Consider the following 20,111-nt stretch of genomic DNA (forward strand, 5'->3'; position numbering starts at 1 on the left):
CACCAAGTCCCAAAAAACAGAGGAAATTATTTATAATTTATTTTCTCTTTCTGAGGATAACCTGTACTCTATTTTACAGCTGCACACTCTCCATTAGTTATTATAAATCTAACCTACCATGCCTTCCAAGCACGGCAGGGTGAGTGCAGCAGGCTGCTTTATGTAAAAACTGGTTTATTTTTCTTTGTTATATCAGTTAAGCAACAGCCAAGAAGCCTTCAGTTTTGCCTATTAATGCTGGTCTAATTTAAAGCTGTTACAGCAAAACTTTGTACCAGAAATGCATACCACACAAGTTAAATCAGAAGAAACATGCTATTGAGATAAATATTGCATTGCTCTGAAGGAGCAACTAGGTTAAGTGCACCAAGATCTCAGGAATGATGCAAAAGGGTATGGGAGTTATGTGCTAATTTTATATAAAACCCATACCTTCAAAGTTGATTTTTTTTTTAAATTTAAAACTCTTCTGAGGACCTATTAAATGGATTTTCTCTAGGGGAAACAAAGGAGTGGAGAGTGGCCTAGTGGTTAGGGTGGTGGACTTTGGTCCTGAGGAACTGAGTTCGAGTCCCACTTCAGGCACAGGCAGCTCCTTGTGACTCTGGGCAAGTCACTTAACCCTCCATTGCCCCATGTAAGCTGCATTGAGCCTGCCATGAGTGGGAAAGCGCAGGGTACAAATGTAACAAAAAAAAAAAAAAAAAGAGTAAATAAAGCACAAAGCTTTTTGCTTCTTCATATGCACAACTGTCATTAGCCAAGAAATTTAAAAGACATGCATACCAACAAACCAGATGTCAGCAGAAAATAATCATTTTTGTTCAGTCAGTCTATCCAGTTGCCATGCAATCTATTCTATCTGTGACCATTGCCCCTCCTTACTCCTCTCCCCACCCCAACACTGTTAAGGATATCTCCTAGCTATCAGGCATACCAACCTGATAGCCAGAAGGGTATCACTCATCTATCAAGTTAGTCTGTATCAATCATAACTAAGAATCGGCAACCACAGTCCTTGAGGGCCACAACCCAGTGGAGTTTTCAAGATTTCCACAATGAATATACATGAGATCTATTTGCATACAATGGAAGCAGTATACGTACAAATCTCATGCATATTCATTATGGAAATCTTGAACACTCAACTGGATTGGGCCCTTGAGGACCATGGCTGCCTACCCTACTTTTATTTATTAAAGTCTTACTGCTGTTTTTGCCCATTGAGCACTTGTCACAACTGTACCACCACTGTACCCCCACCTTGTTCTTGTACTGTTCAAGTTGACTGAACATACAGCTTTCCATAACTAGTGCAACACCCAGACCACTTCATTTCTTTTACCTACGGCTTGAACTTCACCTACCACTACCCTCTACTGGTAGATTATTGCAGATTATGATTTCTTATTTTTTATAAGGAAGTACGTTCACATATTTTCTCAAAGTCTTCCTCCCTCCATAACTAAGTCATAGCAGGAGGTCATGTGCCTACTACCTCATAAAATAAGTTGGCACGTATGTCATGTACCAAAAGATGCTCATCCTCACAACAATGAGCGATTTCCTTTTACAAAAAAAATTAATACCCAGGCTTTTCAACAACAGAGAGGATCAGGAGAAATTTACAGTGGCCTTTTATGAAGTATTAGGAAAGAATCCACTAACATTTATTCAGGTCTTACTTGATTTAAATAAGTCAGGCACTTTTCCAGACACCACAGGCAGCAGATACAGGCTTTCAGCATGCAGCGTGTGCAGGCACCTTCCTAGAGAATAACATATGGAAGTACAATAAGAAACAGGCTGAATGCAAAATAAGCCCAACAAATTTCTCTGCAGTAGTAAATCATCATAAACATTCCCATTCTGTCTATTACTAATGGTGACAGAACTTCAAGAAGTATGTCCCCCTTACTTTTCCTTTCAGCTGGCTGTGAATGTACATGAGAATCATGCGTGGTATCTTCACCAAGGTTATGATGAATGCTCCCTTTGCCACAGTTCCCAAATGGTAACGAAGAAGCCGATTTATTGATGCCAGGATAGGTGTGAATGGCAGCTGCCTCTTATCACTGTGGAAAATTTTCAAAGGGCAAAAATAATTTTAAAAACACATTCTTGTGGTGACATCGCTCTTTTATGTATGCTACTAGGGACATCTAACCCACAAGTGGCACTGCTAGACAATCAAATCAATTACCACTAATATTCCCTTTCCAGGGTTCAGTGCGGTTTACATTCTAGGAGAGGCAAAAGCAAATAATGTTAGTGAGAGGTATGAGAACAATTGAGACTACTGTCTTTGGGAAGAGAAAGGTTTTTAGCCTCTTCCTGAAGCTAAGGTAGCTGTTTTCTGTTCTAATGGCAATAGGTAGAGAGTTCATATTTTAACTCCAAGTACAAGGAATAGAGAGCTGAAAATCTTCTGATTTCATATTGTCTTTTGAAACAGTGATGCTAGCATCAGTTGTTCTTTCAGTCTGTTAGTCTGGACCAAACGTACTGAAGTGGTCTTAGTCAGCAGTTCAGAGGTGAAACCCTGCAAGGTTTGAAAAACTAAACAAGCAGTTTTGCAGTGGCGTTCCAAGGGGGGGGGGGGTGGTCCGCCCCGGGTGCACGTCGCTGGGGGGGGGGGTGCCGCGCACCTGTTGGCCGAGTCTGCTCGTTCCCTCCCTGCTGCTCCCTCTGCGTGGAACTGGTTACTTCCTGTTCCGGGGCTGAGGGAGCAGCAGGGAACGAGCGGACTCGGAGCCGACAGGCGCACGGCACCCCCCCCCCCCCCAGTAGGTAAAAATGCACCCAGGGGGGAGGGGGGGTCACGCTGCACCTGGGGGGGGGGGCGCATCGGCGATCCGCCCCGGGTGTCAGCCAGCCTAGGAACGCCACTGCAGTTTTGAATCATAGTCTTTCTGCTATGGGATGCCAGTGTAGTTTGTTAAGATAAGTTTATCAATAGAAATCAAACAAAATAAAACATGGAAAAGAAAATAAGATGATACCTTTTTTATTGGACATAACTTAATACATTTCTTGATTAGCTTTTGAAGGTTGCCCTTCTTTGTCAGATCGGAAATAAGCAAATGTGCTAGCTGACAGTGTATATAAGTGAAAACATTCAAGCAAATGTCGTAACAATGTCATGCTAGAACCAATATCCACAAGCTCAGCCACCTGGGTTTGATTCACACAGTTACTGAGGTGCTGTAGTGTTGTGGAAACCCATCTACTTCCTTGCTTGTGAACAACCAGTAATTTTTGTGCTGCAGCAACTGCGTGGGCTTCCTTCATGGGACTGGAGCCACCCATGAAAGCTGCCAGCTTTGGTATAGGAACTGAAATGCTCTTTAGTGCAGGCTTATGATTATCTGGGCAATCTGCTTTGAAATGTCCTGTACACCCACACTGGAACAAGGACGTTCATGATTAAAGTCTTTAGGTTTATGGGCAACATAGGAGGGTTTGCTGTCTCTGAGGTATCAATGATATGCTTTGATGTCCCCATGCATACCTCCTACCCACCCCCATCCTCCCACCCTGTCAGACTGTCATAGTAATGCTTGAATGTTTTCACTTATATACACTGTCAGCTAGCACATTTGCTTATTTCCGATCTGACGAAGAAGGGCAACCTTCGAAAGCTAATCAAGAAATGTATTAAGTTATGTCCAATAAAAAAGGTATCATCTTATTTTCTTTTCCATGTTTTATTTTGTTTGATTTCTATTGATAACCTTAAGAGTGGACTAACACGGCTACCACACTCCTCTACTTAAGATAAGTTGAAACACTAGTATATCAATTCAACCTGTATATTAGTCTAGCAGCTGTATTCTGTATGATTTGCAGTTTTTTCTGATATTTACACTTAATACCAAGAAATAGAACGTTACAGTAATCTAATTTGCACTAGTAGTGCGAAGGCTTTTTTTGGTCGAAGAATGATCTAACTAGATGTAGCTGTCTCATTCTGAACGTGCTTTCTTCCATAGCTGGTTAATATAGGAAGAGAAGGTGAGAGAAGAATCAAGCAAGACCCCCTGGTTTCAGACTCAACTGAGATAGGAAGTCCTTGATTCTGTTGTAAGACCTCCTCAAGGGCTGCTGGGAATCGTAGTTTTTACCCTGCCTCCAGCCCTCTGGAGAAAATGATCTATGCCTTCTGCTGACATGTGGAACTCCCTGAGCTAATAATCTGGGTTGTCCCCTCCTCTGGGCCTTATCTTCTCCTCTGCCGGTAGCCCCCCCTCTCTGTTCCCTTATCCCCTTCTTCACATACCCCCTCCTTAAGCGCTCGCCCCTTCCTTGGCCCCTTTCCTCCAGGCTGGGTTCCTCCATCTGTGATAAGGCATCCATATTTCCCAATTCCCTACCTGGGCGATGCTCCACCGAGTAACAGAAGGGCTGTAGTGCCAGGTCAAAGATATTGATGATGGGACCTCAACTCCCTGATTTTGGAACCAAAAGACCTTGTTTTTTTTGCGCAATTTCAGTTTATTGGTCAGAACCCAGGTGCTAACAGCAGTCATGCCATTCGCTACAGACTGTGTTGTATCTTTGTCTGATGCTGTCACTGTTAAGAGTAGTTCATTAAGACACAGGTGTGTTGAGGCAAGAGATAACATAAAGAGATTGAACAGGATAGGTGAGATGGGAGATCCCTGCGAGACCAGCAGTTGGAAAGTTTGTTGTTTTGCTTGACAGAATAGCTTAGATTTGAAAGGAATTCACTGAACCATTTGATCACAGTCCCCGTTATTCCTATCTGGTCCAAGCGTTCGAGTAGCAATGTGTGGTGTGAAGGATCCCTCCGCTCCTCTCAGGAAAACTCTGGTCTCCGGCCCAAGTTTTATATATGATATTCCACTGAGGTACAACTCCCTGTAATCCTCCAGGTGTACTCTCCGACCGGACGTACGTCAGCAGTACTATTCCAGCACAGCTCCCAAAATATCCGCCAGGGAAATAATCCCAGCGGTTTCAAGAATGCAATCCCCAAAACAAACAGTTTAGAAAAAGTAGTTTTTAATAATGCAGTTCCAAAAGCAAAGCAGTTCAGGACTCTCCACAGCTTCAAAAAATGCAGTTCATAAACCAACAGGACATGAATCTTAGCAGTCACAATGATGCAATTCAAAATAAGTAATTCCAAAAGCAAAAAATGTTCCACAAAAATAAACAAGCAGTTTAAAGAAACGTTCCACAAAAATAAACAAGCAGTTCAAAGAAAAGAAGCACTTCCAAACAGGCAGTTCAAACAAGCAGTTTAGAAATCCCACCCGCAGTTCAGAGGCAGTTAGCTTCCAGGGGTCCCCTCCCTTTTCTGGCCAGCTCTATCTCCTGGCTTCCTCCCACTTGATCCCGTCACTTCCTGGCTCCTCCATGATAGCCACTGCCTTCCCTTGTTTACCAAGACCCTGCACCAAGTGGTTACCTGCTATCTAAACCTTTTACCTTTGGATCTTGCCAGAGCTGCAATCTCCATCAACTCCTCTTGCCTCACTTCCTCCTCCTTTTCTTCCCCCTTCCATTCCATGGGCTCCTCGCCCCACCCATTCTCCAGCTGATCCTCCTTCCCCTGATCAGTTCTGCTTAGAGGATCCCCCTTCATTCCCGGTCTCCTTACCGTATCTTGGGTTTCACCTTTACCTGCCTTTCCCTTGGTCTGCGCTGGGGGCTGCTGGGATAGTAAGTCCTTGATTCTGTTGTAAGACCTCCTCAAGGGCTGCTGGGAATCATAGTTTTTACCCAGCCTCTAGCCCTCTGAAGAACATGATCTATGCCTTCTCCTGACATGTGGAACTCCCTGAGCTGAGAATCTGGGTTGTCCCCTCCTCTGGGCCTTATCTTCTCCTCCGCCGGTACCCCCCCTCTTTGTTCCCTTATCACCTTCTTCACAGTGGTCAACCTCATCAAACGCCTCCGATATATCAAACTGGAGAATTACTTGGTCGCCTGTGGTTTCACAGATGTAGTTAGAACTAGCAGTAATACTATGTGATGATCTGAAGCCAAATTGTGACCAGTGTAATATAGAAATTTTTTCCAGATATAAAGAGAGTTGTTTACTTATGTAGGTTTCTAATACTTTAGTAAAAATGGGTATTGCTTGCCACTGGACGGTAGTTTGCAGACGATGTTACATCTAGCCCAGATCCTTTCAACAACCTTCTATGAGTCTTGCTGCTGTATTCTGAATCAACTGGAGCTGGTGCAGGCCCTTTGTAGTGAGACCATTGTATAAAGCATTGCAGTAATCCAGTCTTGTTGTTATCATGGCATGTACAACTGGGATAAGATTTACCTTCTGTAAATAATTAGATCTGCCTCTCCCGTTTGGGCAGCGGAAGCCAGGGGCTCTCTCTAGTAAATAATTTGCGTGTTCCCATCAATTACTCTGACCTCATACTCCCCAAGACTGCTCTTACACAGCCCAGGAATTAATGAACTCCATAATCAGTAGGACTCGCTGGGATATAAGAAGATAATTTATTATAATCTTACCAAGAGCAGTACAGGCAAAACAGGTATTCGTATGGTTTGAACAGCAGTCCACGACACGTCCTCTCTCTCTCTGACCTTCTGGAGTCTTCTGATCTAATACCCTTCTGACTCCCATTTTTATATTATTTTCACCCTATTCATTTCAATGGACCACAGCTTTGTCACCAGGGTTCTTGGACCTTATCAGTTGATCAAAATGACTTCACATACTATCCAGCTCTAAGTATAAACAAGATATGCTCACAGCACATCTTATTAGATGACTTTGCATGTTCCCCAAACTCTCCCCTAGCCCCCCCTCCTTTGGATGTTCTCACCCGGGGTGCAGCTGACCCAGTACTATCTCTACACAACCATAGCAACTCTTGCTCATGACGTCTTGTAGGTGCCAGTTCTAGGATTGTAGACAAGAGCAAATGCCCCCTCCCTTACCAGTTCAGCACTTGCTACAGTGAAATGTAACTGTGTCAAAGGTGATCTCTGATTTCTACAAGCTAGCTCTCTTTTGTAGCAGAGATTATTTTGATTTTAAGAAGCCTAGCTCTTATTATGAGCTATTGGCCTGTATTTTACTGAGAGCAAGGGCTAGCATAACTCTTCATTCTCCTCTTGCCGAACCCCCCACCCCAGGGAGGGGTCGGCACACATGACTACTAGTGGGTGTGGCCGTCCTTTCCAGAGGGCTTTAGAGTCCTTGGGGGGATGCATAGGGTTGAGGTGACAGGGGTGCTCTGTCATAGTGAGACAAGGCCATAGCAAGAGTCAGTATGTGGATACATAATTATATGCTGGATGAAAGGCAGCATTAGGTTTCCCATTTTATCATAACCAACCCAAGGGGCCTAACTATCCTAGACCTACCCCTCTAGGGCGGAGCGAGACTTGGAAACATGTGAAGTCAATTAAGTCTATGGGTCATACAATGGAATCAATAAGGTCAAACGCATATGATTGCAATTAACTAATATATCATGATTACAAAGCTGATGTTGGGAGGCGGGGGAAAGAAAATTTTCAATAAAAGTTTATCATTAGTCAAACTTTGAATGTGTAAATATAGCTAAAACTGGTGTTAAGCGGGCAGAAATATTTCATTTTAGCATTTAAAAAGATTAATATTGGCCAAATAATGAATAACTACTGCAAAGAGCATGATAATTACAAGTATTACAAAGGCTAAGCTATGGGTGTCATAGGCCTACATTATATATGAAGGGCCTGCTGCTTAACCTGCAGTAGTCTTATAATTATGGGCAAGATAATAGTTTTGCAATTATGAGCAAGATAATAGTTTTGCCATTATCTTACTTCTGGGTGTAATAGATCTAGATCATATATGAAGGCACTGTTGAGTTATAGTGTTTTTGGAAAATACATAGGAACATAATCTTCTTTTTCCTTTGTACAGAAAATCAAGCAAATATGTGTTAAAGAAATGAATTGATCAGCTTCACTTTCTCTTGATGATTAAGAAATCATCAACAGTAGAAAACAGTCTGCTTAGTTACTATTTGAGTTCCAAGTGATGAAACAATCTAAACCTGTCTGTACAAATTGGCAAAATGTAACAAACTAAAAAGAAGCATAAGAAGCAGTTAAACAGCATAAGCAGAATAAGTATCTTCCTTAATAAAAGAGGTATACTTGCGTTACAGGCAATAAGAGTAAAATAAGTAGCAGTGGTCCTACACAGACTTTTATGGTGGAAATGTAGTGTGTCTTGTACTGAGAGTAGTAACAAGGAGGCTTAAGACAAACCCGCGAACATCTCTCTATATAAAACGCACCTCCAACATTCTATGAAGCCTCCACAACTCCCAATGTTCTAAATGCATGGTGGTGAAACCCACATCTCCTGAATTGACATCACGTACTTCCGGGTTCGTCACAAGCAGAAGTGACCAACCACATGAGGTTTCTCGGCTTCAGAATGTTGGAGGTGCATTCTATTACATAGGATTGGTCAGTTCATTGAAGCACAGCCAGAGCTCAGTGTCCTGTACAGTAACACTCAGACACCAGAGAGAGAAGGGGGGCCTGAAACGAGAGAGGGAGGGGGGGCCTGACACCAGAGAGGAGGGGAGAGTTATCTCTGTCACACACACACTCTCTCTCTCACAGTCAATGTCTTTTTCTCTCTCACTCTCACACACTCTATGTCTCACACTGTATCACATTCACTCTCTGTGTCACACAGTCACTCACACACTCTCTTGGTCTCATACACTCAGTCTCACAGAGTGTCTTACACACACTCTCTCGCACACACTGTATCTGTGTGAAACACACTTTCTCACACTGTGTCTCACATACGCACTTGCACACACTCTCATTCTCACGCACACACTCATTCTCACACACACACAGTCTCTCTCACAGACACACTCGCATATTCACTCTCTCTCACACACAGTCACTCACACATACACTCTCTCAAACATACACAATCCGAGGAAAACCTTGCTAGCGTCCGTTTCATTTGTGTCAGAAACGGGCCTTTTTTACTAGTCTACTATAATAAAACGCACCCTGAACGTTCTGAGGACAAATGTTCTGAACTCACAGCACAAGGGTTCGTAACTTCATGGTGGTGAAGCCATCCCACTATGACTGAGCCCCGCCCTCACGTCAAATGTAATGACGACAAACGAACCCTTTAACGTTCTGCTGAGAGTTCAGAACCTTTACAAAAAGAACGTTCAGGGAGCGTAGTGAACTAAAATAGTAGAAGTCAAACAAAAACACAACCAAGCGGGGAGAGCAGTAGGGAAACACGCTCTGCGTGTTTCCCTACTCCACCCCCAGGATGTGCAACAACCACCCACCGCACCCCCCCCCCCCCACAAAGCCACCCACGAAAAAAACGCAAAAAAAACCGGCCATACAGAAGCTGCAGGTGCAACACCCACACCCGTGCCGCCCCCCCCCAAGTCAACCAAGAAAATCCAGGAAATAAAAGCCTCGCAACACAATCAACATAAAGCAACACCCACCCCCACCCCTACCCACCCACTGACGTGTAGCTTTGCCGCCGGGGAAACCGAAACCCCGCAAGAACACATCAAGTCTTCAGACTCCGGCGACATATTCAGCATTAATAGCCTCTGCAGGCAGGGCTTCTGTGCGTCTGACGTCTGCACGTGCACGACGTCAGACGCACATAACCCCGCCCTGTACAGCCTAGCAATGCTCAAGATCAAGCGGTACTCAGCACAGTGACAGCATACAACAAAGGACTTATGCTGGCGGGATTTTGGGTACCCCGCCAGCAAAACTACGACATGGTAGGGTGGGATGGCGGCGGGAGGGGGGGGCAACGCGTGGCGGCGGCCGGTGCATCACGCGCAGGAAGCGTAGACGGCACACAACACCCCTGAAAGCAGCCTCCGCTTCCTTCGATCTACAAACCCCACCCCCCAAAATGAAATAAAAAACACACACACACTCTCACAACTGGCACCGCTCCATGAAACCCCAGCCCCCACCCCCCACACACAATCAATCACTCATCTGGCAGCGGATCCAGAACCCACCACCGAAACCCCCCCCCCCCACTCACTATCAATTGGCCACAGTTCCTCAACGCACCCCCCACAACACACACTCACTCTATCATCTGGCAGCGCTTCATGAAATCCCTGCCCCTCACCCAACACTCACTCACTCATCTGGCAAACCCCCCACCACCACACACACACTCGCTCATCTGCAAGCGCTTCATGAAAACCCTGCCCCCCCCCCCAAAACACACACACTCACTCATCTAGCAGCCGTTCCTGCCCCCCCCCCCACACTTACTCACTCTCACTTGGCAACACTTCCTCACTCTCACTTGGCAACACTTCCTCAACGCCCACACACCCCCAAAACACACACACTCATCTGGCAGCGCTTCCTGGAATCCCTCCCCCACCACACACACTCACACTCATCTGACAACCCCCCCAACACACACACACACTCATTCTCTCATCTGCCAGCGCTTCCTGAAACCCCTGCCCCCAACATACACACTTATACTCTCATTTTGCAACACTTCCTGAACCCCCCCTCCAACACATACACACACACGCTCACTCTCTCACCTGGCAGCGCTTCCTGAACCCCACCACACACACTCTCTCATGTGGAAACGCACAATAAACCCACCCACCCACACACACTCACTCACTCAACTGCCAGTGCTTCCATACCTCCCCCCCCAAAACCCCTCTTCTTCCCTGCTGAAACCCCAAACACACACACCCCCAAACCACTCTCTCACATCTGGCAGCCCAACCTAAAAACCCGTACACACACACTCACTCTCTCTCTCATCTGGCAGTGCTTCATGAAACCCCTGCCCCACCCACCCACACACTCACTTACAAATCTGGCAGCCGTCCCTAAACCATCACCCCCCAACACACACCTACTCACTCACTATCATTTGGCCCTGCTACCTCAACCCTCCACCTCCCCCCCCCCCCCCACACACGCACTCACTCTCTTCTGCAAGTGCTTCCTGAACCCACGCCACAAACACACACACATTCAACTGACAGTGCTTGATAAACCGCCCACCCCCACACACACAATCACTCACTCATCTGGCAGCGCTTCCTGAAACCACTCCCCCCAAACCCCTCTTCTTCAAAGCTGACACTCCAACACCCCCCCCCCCCAAACATACACACACTCTCTCTCAACTGGTAGTGCTTCCTGAAACCCCATACACACACACACACACACACACACTATCTCATCTGGCAGTGCTTCCTGAACCCCCCCACCCCCCCAATCTCGCTAACCAATTGCTTGGGTGCAGTGGCGGGAATCTCAAACACCAGAAAGATAGAAGGGGGAGCCTGACACCAGAGAGAGAGAGGGAGGGTGGTATCTCTGTCACACACACACTCTCTCACACACTCTCTATCACACAGACAATGTCTTTCTGTCTCTGTCTCTCACACACTCTATGTCTAACAGTGTATCACATTCACTCTCTGTGTCACACAATCACTCACACACTCGCTTGGTTTCATACACTCAGTCTCACAGAGCATCTGAGTATCACACACACTCTCTCTCACGCACACACTGAATCTGTGTGAAACACACTCACAATCACACTGTGTCTCACATACGCACTTGCACACACTCTCATTCTCACACATATACTCACACCCACACTCTCTCTTACACACACACTCGCACTTTCACTTTCTCTCTCACTCTCACATACACTCTCCCAAACATACACACTCCAAGGACAACCTTGCTAGCGCCCGTTTCATGTGTCAGAAACGGACCTTTTTTACTAGTATGGAATAATGCAACAGTATCAACACCTGATTTAGTAACTAATTTTGTTGGTTAAGGCAAAAAGGTCTTGTAATGCCTTTACAACAGAATCATCAGTGTCATTATCACTGGGAGTGTCAGTATAACAATGATTTCTGGTTTTAAATTAATCAAGTACCCCTCGACACTCCTATAGCATTTATAGTGATAATAGAGGTACGGCACCTGTTAAACCGTATGCCGAGTAAAGTTTATAAATGTCAATATATAAGAACCAAGGATGCCACCCACTTTGGACAATGTTATAGGTGACATACCAAAAAGATACAGGTTCTCTGGTGGAGGGTCTGATTATTGGATGTGTGGTCTGTCGAACTCTAACTTGTCCACATCCCTGGAAAATTTCAAAGTCATCATACTCAGACCAACTAAATTCAGTAGCCCATGTATCAAATAAAGGGTAACACAGGATATCAAATCTAGTTAAAGGGCCCCAGTCAGGATCATCATCCATTCCAGGATCCCAATCTAGGGGGTGAGTGGGACAGGTACCGTTCAGAGGCTCATTAAAGTGAGCCTCAGCCATTTGATAGCCGGGCAGGTGTTATACCAGGAATAATAGAATTAACTGTTGGGATACCTGGGGTAGAATCTTGTGATTATTACTATGAGGCATATTTTCAAAGCACTTTGGGAGGCTAAGTTCCATAGGTTTCTATGGAACTTTGGGAGGCTAAGTGCTTTGAAAATGAGCCTCTTAGTATACTGAAAAAACATGTGAGTCTTTTCAAATGTATAGTAGATTAGTCACAAATAATATAGGTACAACAAGTCCCAACACAGTTTTTGGAGTACAGAGTAAAGTGTCCTCTTGTGGGGTGCTCTGAGTTTCAGAGCAGAAAGTTGGACTTGTCACACGGTTCCACTGGAAAGATGGCAAGTGCAGTAGTGGGCTCGCTTTGATGGGCAATGTTCCGTTCAGGTAAGGTGTTTTCCTCCTGTAAGGTAATGTCTGTAGTTGTCAGATGCTTGGTCATGGGAGTGAGGAATCTTGGAAAATGTTCTTTTAGTCCATCAACTTGAAGTGGTGGCGGAGGCTGCAGAACCAGTGGTAACTGCTGAACTGGTGGGGATGGCTTGAAAGGGACTGAATCAGGAGCCTTGTAGATGAGGATATCTTTTAGGTGGACCCAGGAAGTGTGGTCTTGCAACTTGACTAATTTGGAAGGGTCCTATGTAAATAGGGATGTAGTACTTCCGGTGAACCAAATCTCCAACTTTGAGAGCTTTTGGATGACCGGTGGCAGGGGAAGGGCTATCATTACCCTCCCCTCTTCTGACAGATTTCCTGTGAAAATCGAAGACAGAAAAAGTAATGATATTGGATAACACATCCTAATATACAGAATATTGGTCAGGCAGGTGGTTATTAGGATTAGCTTTAAGAAGGCGCATATTGTGGCCTGGACAGATCTAAAAATGAGACAGTTTTTTTTTTAACTGATGGGGTGGGCTTGAAGAGCTAACAAGGCCAGTGGTAGAGCATCAAGCCAATTTCTAATTCCATTTAATATAAGTTGTCTCAATTTAGTTTTTAAAAGTCCATTGTAGTGCTCAATTAGGGCACTGCTAGTAGGTTTGTAAATACAAGCAGTGTGGTGTGAAATACCCAATGCAGGAATAAAGGACTTGAGGAACTCATCAAAAACTAAAACCATTGTCTATAGTAATTCTGCAGGGAATACCAAATATGGGAATAATCTCTTGACAGAGAGAAAGGCATGGTCATGGCACTTTCTCTGATGCAAGGATAAGCTTCTATTCATTATTATTATTTTGTTTTAAATTTGATTAGAAAGCATCCACACAGACAAGCAGGTACCTTTTATTTTTCACAGGTATCTGCATATCTGTAAAATCAGTATAGGCCTGACATTAGAGGAACTTTTCTCTTGTTTTAATCAAATATGTTGCCAGTGATTCTTATATACTGCCTGAGAAACAGAAAAGCATTATGAACAGAAAAATTTAGAGAATTAGGGAAATTCAGTATTGGGTAAATTCTATGGGATACCCATTCTTGTGAAATACCTAATCCAGGAAAGGGTACTTATTATTATGAAAAAGAAATAAGCAGTTTGTGTAGAGACTTCAACTATTGTTGTGTGTAAATAAATGTGATCTGTTTGAGAGCATATACAGAGAAATAGAAAAAAGATATAGATATGGTATGGGCATAACATTATTTGTTGTGTAAACAAACAAACAGCATTATAACTGAAAAAGCTTTAGGTAGAATAGAAGGCCTCACATAAATAGAGCACAGAGGATAGCAGATACATTACCACATTCAAACTTTTCAACATTCCTCTTCACCTTCTACGACTTTTCTCTGCACCCACTCAACTTGCGATATTCTTTCTTAAGGGTCTGTCATGCGAATGTCTACTTATATGCACTTATAGAAAGCACATCCAATGATACATGAACAGCTAGACTATTTTACTGTGCAAACATTTCTGAAACCTTCATATGGAAATAACATCCCTGTATATCCTTTATAATTATCCTAACATGAATGGGATTCGCACATCCATTTACCTTCCTCCGCAACTTAATCAAAACTATACTGGAAATTTGTATCATGGTAGCCCCCATGGTGGCTAAAAAGAAGAAGGACAGTTTTTAGATTCAGAAAATAAAAAAAAGTTGAAAAGTATATAATCATCTTACTGGAACAAGTGTCCTCTTTATGTGGCTAAAGAGAATACAATTGCCCAATAAGACAGAGAAAGAAAATACTGAAATGCACAATAAAAGTGTCAGAATAAGTAAACAAGATTATAGTGCATTTTACATAGTCCTCCATTCTTTGGATCACCATCGTGATATAGAATATTTGCGAAGGCTGTAAAAGCGGCTGACGAATCTGGAGTTGCTAGAAGAAAAACAGTTCATAAATCTTTACACACACCCATACAGTGACGTCAGAGATGAAAAAGAAGAGAAAAGAAATCTTTTACTTCTCCGAGAGAAGAAAATACAGCTGATTAGGATATAAAGCAGTGAACAGTGAGTATTTGTCCTTACAATAAATCAGACACTTTTAAAAAGTAAATAATTTACTGCGACAAGATGTTAAAACTACTCAGAAATATGTTCAAAGTTAAACAAGAAAAGAAATGTGGGAGGGATTTATCTCGAGCTGCAGCATAGGGCAGATCCGTTCAGTGCCGTGCTACAGACAAGAGATGTTAAGCCAGACAGAAAGCAAACATGATATAGACAAGTAAAAGAATGACATCACAGTTTAATTAAAAGTTGCATTTCAAAGCAAACATTAATAAATGTGGTGACAAGGAAAAATAAAGTTATAAGTTTAGAGCAGGCTAACAAAAATGAAACTAAAGGAAACAGATAAGCAGGGATAGAGCTTCTCTGAATCTAGGCAACTTGCCAACAACCTTGAAGCTCGCTGTTAGCTACGGAGCAAGGACACCTGCTCCCTGTCTAACAGTTCAGCTGCACTGTGAAAGGACTGTACAATTCAATGAAAGGTTTAGGCAGTGGCGTACCAAGGGGGGGGGCGGGGGGGGCGGTCCGCCCCGGGTGTCAGCGGGTGGGGGGTGCTCCGCGAGAGCCGACAGCTTTTTTTTTTTTTTTTTTAAATTCGTGCACTGTGCAGCGATCGCCGATGCAGGCAGCGCCTCGCGTCTGCCCTGCATGAACTGAAAAGAGGAAATCGCTTTGCTGACGTCGGGCCTTCCCTCGCTTGTTGTCCCGCCCTCGAGGAAATAGGACGTTACCTCAAAAGAGGGCGGGACAACAAGCGAGGGAAGGCCCGACATCAGCAAAGCGATTTCCTCTTTTCAGTTCATGCAGGGCAGACGCGAGGCGCTGCCTGCATCGCTGCACGGATTTAAAAAAAAAAAAAAGCAGGATGGTGGCTTTAGGGGGGGCTCAGAGGGAAGAAGAGGATTGGGGAGGGTGGTCATAGGGGAGAAGGGGATTGGGGAGGGTGGGGGTGCTCATAGGGGAGAAGGGGATTGGGGAGGGTGCTCAGAGGGGAGAAGGGGATTGGAGAGGGTGGGGTGCTCATACCGTAGGGGAAAAGGGGATTGGGTAGGGTGCTCATAGGGGAGAAGGGGATTGGAGAGGGTGGGGGTGCTCATAGGGGAGAAGGGGATTGGGGAGGGTGGTCATAGGGGAGAAGGGGATTGGGGAGGGTGGGGGTGCTCATAGGGGAGAAGGGGATTGGGGAGGGTGCTCAGAGGGGAGAAGGGGATTGGAGAGGGTGGGGTGCTCATAGGGGAGAAGGGGATTGGGGAGGGTGCTCAGAGAGGAGAAGGGGATTGGAGAGGGTGGGGGTGCTCATACCGTAGGGGAGAAGGGGATTGGGGAGGGTGCTCATAGGGGAGAAGGGGATTGGAGAGGGTGGGGTGCTCATAGGGGAGAAGGGGATTGGGGAGGGTGGTCATAGGGGAGAAGGGGATTGGGGAGGGTGGGGGTGCTCATAGGGGAGAAGGGGATTGGTGCTCATAGGGGAGAAGGGGATTGGTGCTCATAGGGGAGAAGGGGATTGGAGAGGGTGGGGGTGCTCATAGGGGAGAAGGGGATTGGGGAGGGTGAGGGTGCTCAGAGGGAAGAAGGGGATTGGGGAGGGTGGGGGTGGTCATAGGGGAGAAGGGGATTGGGGAGGGGAGTGCTCAGATGGGAGAAGGGGTCTGTGGGTCTGACAAGGGGGCAGGAGGGAAAATGGGTCCATGCCTGGGGCAGGTGGGAGAATGGGTCTGGGGCTGAAAAGGGGGGATGCAAGGCATGTGGTGGATGAAGGGGGCTGGAACTGGGGGCTGAAAAGGAGGGTATTTGGGATAAGGGGGCTAGTACTGGAACTGGGGGCTGAAACGGGGCAGGGGCTGAAACTGGGGGTTTTAAAGGGAACAGGGAGAACTGGCTGGGGCTGAAGCTCGGGACTGATGGGAGAAAAGGGCTGGGGACTGGTGGGATAGTGGGGCTGAAAAGGGGGGCAGGTGGGAGATATGGGCTGGGGCTGGAACTAGGGGCAGGTGGCATAAGGGGGCTGAAAAGAGGGGGCAGAGAGAGAGGGGACAGACCCTGGATGGAAGTGGGGAGTGTGAGGGAGGGCAGACCTTGGATGGATGGGAGAGGGAGGGCAGACGGATTGAAGGGGGAGAGAGAAAGAGGCAGACAGGGGTAAATGGTGGATGGAAGGGGCAGAGATAGAGGGCAGATGTGGATGGAAGGAAGAGAGAGGGCAGACAGTGGATGGAAGGGGCAGAGAGAGAGGGCAGACACTGGATGGAAGGGACATTAGATAGGGCAGACACTGGATGGCAGAGAGTGAGCGAAGACATGCTGGATGGAAGGAAGACAGTGAAAAGAAGATGAGGAAAGCAGAAACCAGAGACAACAAACTGTAAATATATATTTTAATTATTTTGCTTTAGGATATAGTATTGTAGCTGTGTTAATAAATGTTTATAAGTAGAACATGTAAATAAGGTCATCTTTTTATTGGACTAATTTTAATACATTTTGACTTAACTTTCAGAGAACAAAACCCCCTTCCTCAGGTCAGGATAGGATAATGTAACAGCACTATACTGTATTGACCTGAGGAAGGAGATTTTGGTCTCTGAAAGCTAAATGTATTAGTCCAATAAAATGATATTATTTGTTTTATTTCTATTTGTTAATTTGTAAAGTGGTGATTGGTATTTGTTAGTTTTTTCAAATTTACATCTGCTGTCTTTATATTTTGCACAGTACTAGGGGACGTTTTCTGTTTCTGTGGTGTTGCATTGTATGCAGAGTCTGGCATCTTGGGAGTTGTTTAATTATTGTCTAAATAGAAAGTTTAAATATTACTACTTATTCTATAGTGGATTAGGGTATATCTGTGTTTGTGAAAAAGACATGGCTTTCAGTTGGCATTGACTGTGCAGGATCTGTATTATTCTGTCTGGTTTCGTTTTACAATAGGTGAATTGATGTTCTAGTGCTCACTGTAGTGTTTAAGATGCTTTCCTTTTCCTTGTGTGACTCGTAGAAATTACTGCTTATGGTATGGTAGAATCGCTCTATAGGTCCTGATGTTTTGTATTCTCGGTATGCCTAGTACTGGATTTGGGGGGGGGGGGGGTGTTAAAAAATGACCGGCCCCGGGTGTCAACTACCCTAGGTACGCCACTGGGTTTAGGTAAAACAAATGCATTAAACTGTTTTGATTTAGGGGATTCAGGCGTTGCACAAAAGTACATAAACTTTAATTGAAAGCCCGATGAATTGGGACCATTTTATTCCTACGTCATGAGACCAAGGCATGTAGTATAAGATGTTAAAACAAAAACATACATGGATATATAATAATACAAGACAGTGTAGGACGTAACCACTATTTAGAATTAGGTCAGAAGAAACTACTAAAGAAAAAAAACTAACAGCAGAAGTAAGAATTAACTAAACATACTCAGAATAACTTCTAATCTTTAATCCAATAGCTTAAGCATTATACCCAAGCCATTAGAGCAAAGTTATTACAGGGTCCAAATAATCTGCTTAGGTACGGTCCACGCCTAGTTAGTGAGAACGGCGTCGTTCCGGGTTCCACAAGGGGAACGATTGCTGGACAGGGGGATTATTACGCTGGGCATGCTTATGAAAAGACTGCAAATTACTACAGCAGGCATCAGCATAATGACCTAAGCAATGACAACGAAAACATGTAATATTTGGGTGCTGATTTTGGCTAGCCACTTCTGGTTGCTGCAATATTCTGTGAGCCTGATAAGCATTACCGGAAGGGGTGGGGAGTAATGGTGGTTTCACTGATTTAGAGGGCTGATTAAGGGTTACAGATTTTGGCTTTGAAGGGCAAGTCTGGAGCAGGGATCCTGGTTCAGAGCTAGAAGGGAGAGCAGTTGAAGGGAAAGCAGTAGTGGGGGTACCGAGCAGGGATACTGGTTGAAGGTTTGCAGGGGTAGCAGGCCCTGAAACTTCTGTAGATCTGTCAGGAGTGATTGGATGTGAAGGAGGAGTGGGGAGTGGATTTGTGAGGTTCAGGAGGTGTAGTGGCAATGATGAATAACCCACCATAACGCTACAGGATAAAGGTTCGTTGGAGAACCCCGACTCATGTGGAGACGGAGCTGTAGGTGCGGCTGCATCCACAGAAGGATGTGCAGGGTTTTGGGAAGTGTGTAGAGATTTGGAATTACCCTCTTCTACCCCAATAAAGATGAATTCATCCATCGCATTAAGGTGTTTATCAAAAGGAAAGAACGTTAGCACATTCTGTAGGGGCGTGGCCATGGTCAGAAAAGTAGATGGCAAAAAGGGTGGTACAAATGGTGTGGTAGAATTATGTGCTGAACTTTATTCAGGGATACTTCACAAAAGGGAAGGAAACCTGTGAATGGGTCTAAGTAAAGAGAAAGGGTTGCCTACGACAATTTCATAAAGGTACAATTTTAGCTGAACCGGACAAAAAGAAAAAGAAAATTGCAATGTGCACACAAACAAAAAATCTCAATATGTGTTTGTAATAATCAAGGTAATTAGCAAACCCCGCGGTCTAAACCTGGCCCATCAATCCGTGCGTCCAGGGACTGAGAGTTCTCTCAGGATACATCACAAGACACTTAAGACAAGGTCGCTAAAGGTTACCTGCATTACAAAAAAACTGCGGTTCTCCTTGAACAGGACCCTCGGTTCTAGACCGGACAAACTCTCAGTTAACTCTTAACTGGAAATACCCTCAGTCGACTCTAGAATGGACCAAACCCTTGGCGAATCTCTACACCGCCAAAACACTCGGTCACTCTTTTAGACCGGACAAAGAACACTCGGTTAAAATTAAAACCGGACAACCCCTCAGTGAATCTTTACACTGGACAACAACAATAAAAAAAACCCTTGCAGGTTGATCACTGCAAAACCTCTAAAAAAAAAAAAAAAAAAAGTAATTGTCAGCTAAAATTATAGTACCTGAATGAGGGCAAACCCAAAAAACCACTTGTTGGTATTCACAAGGATAACTGGACCCGAAAAGAAACCCACTGCTCTGTACAAGGACAGTAAGTTCCCTGAACTAATATGACAAGGGACGTAAAATGACTTTTGTTTTTTTTCTCTCTAACGCAGTATCCAGCTTATAATCGAAAGAGAAAAACGCCTATATTGCGACCCAAATCGGGAGATGGGCGTCTTTTTCCCATGGACGCCCAAATCGGTATAATCGAAAGCCAATTTTGGGCGTTTCCAACTGCAATCCGTCACGGAAACGGGTAAAGTTGACGGGGGCG

The 20,111-nt window shown here is 44.7% G+C and overlaps 1 protein-coding gene across 4 annotated transcripts in view; it reads right to left on the minus strand.

Annotated features, from left to right (window-relative positions):
• Positions 1-20,111, minus strand: part of SLC44A1 (solute carrier family 44 member 1) — an 851,962-nt gene that overhangs the window by 112,395 nt on the left and 719,456 nt on the right. For all 4 annotated transcript variants that reach the window (XR_003941047.1, XR_003941046.1, XM_030194328.1 and 1 more), the window contains exons 11-12: positions 1,919-2,075; positions 1,686-1,769 (exon numbers count right to left, since the gene is read on the minus strand). Coding sequence is in view for 2 of the 4 variants with exons in the window: in XM_030194328.1 (XP_030050188.1) it covers positions 1,686-1,769; positions 1,919-2,075 (241 nt within the window). In the remaining 2 variants the exon portion in view is untranslated. The remainder of the gene's footprint in view (positions 1-1,685; positions 1,770-1,918; positions 2,076-20,111) is intronic.

This window comes from Microcaecilia unicolor, chromosome 2 (assembly GCF_901765095.1).
Source record: "Microcaecilia unicolor chromosome 2, aMicUni1.1, whole genome shotgun sequence".
NCBI lineage: Eukaryota > Metazoa > Chordata > Amphibia > Gymnophiona > Siphonopidae > Microcaecilia > Microcaecilia unicolor.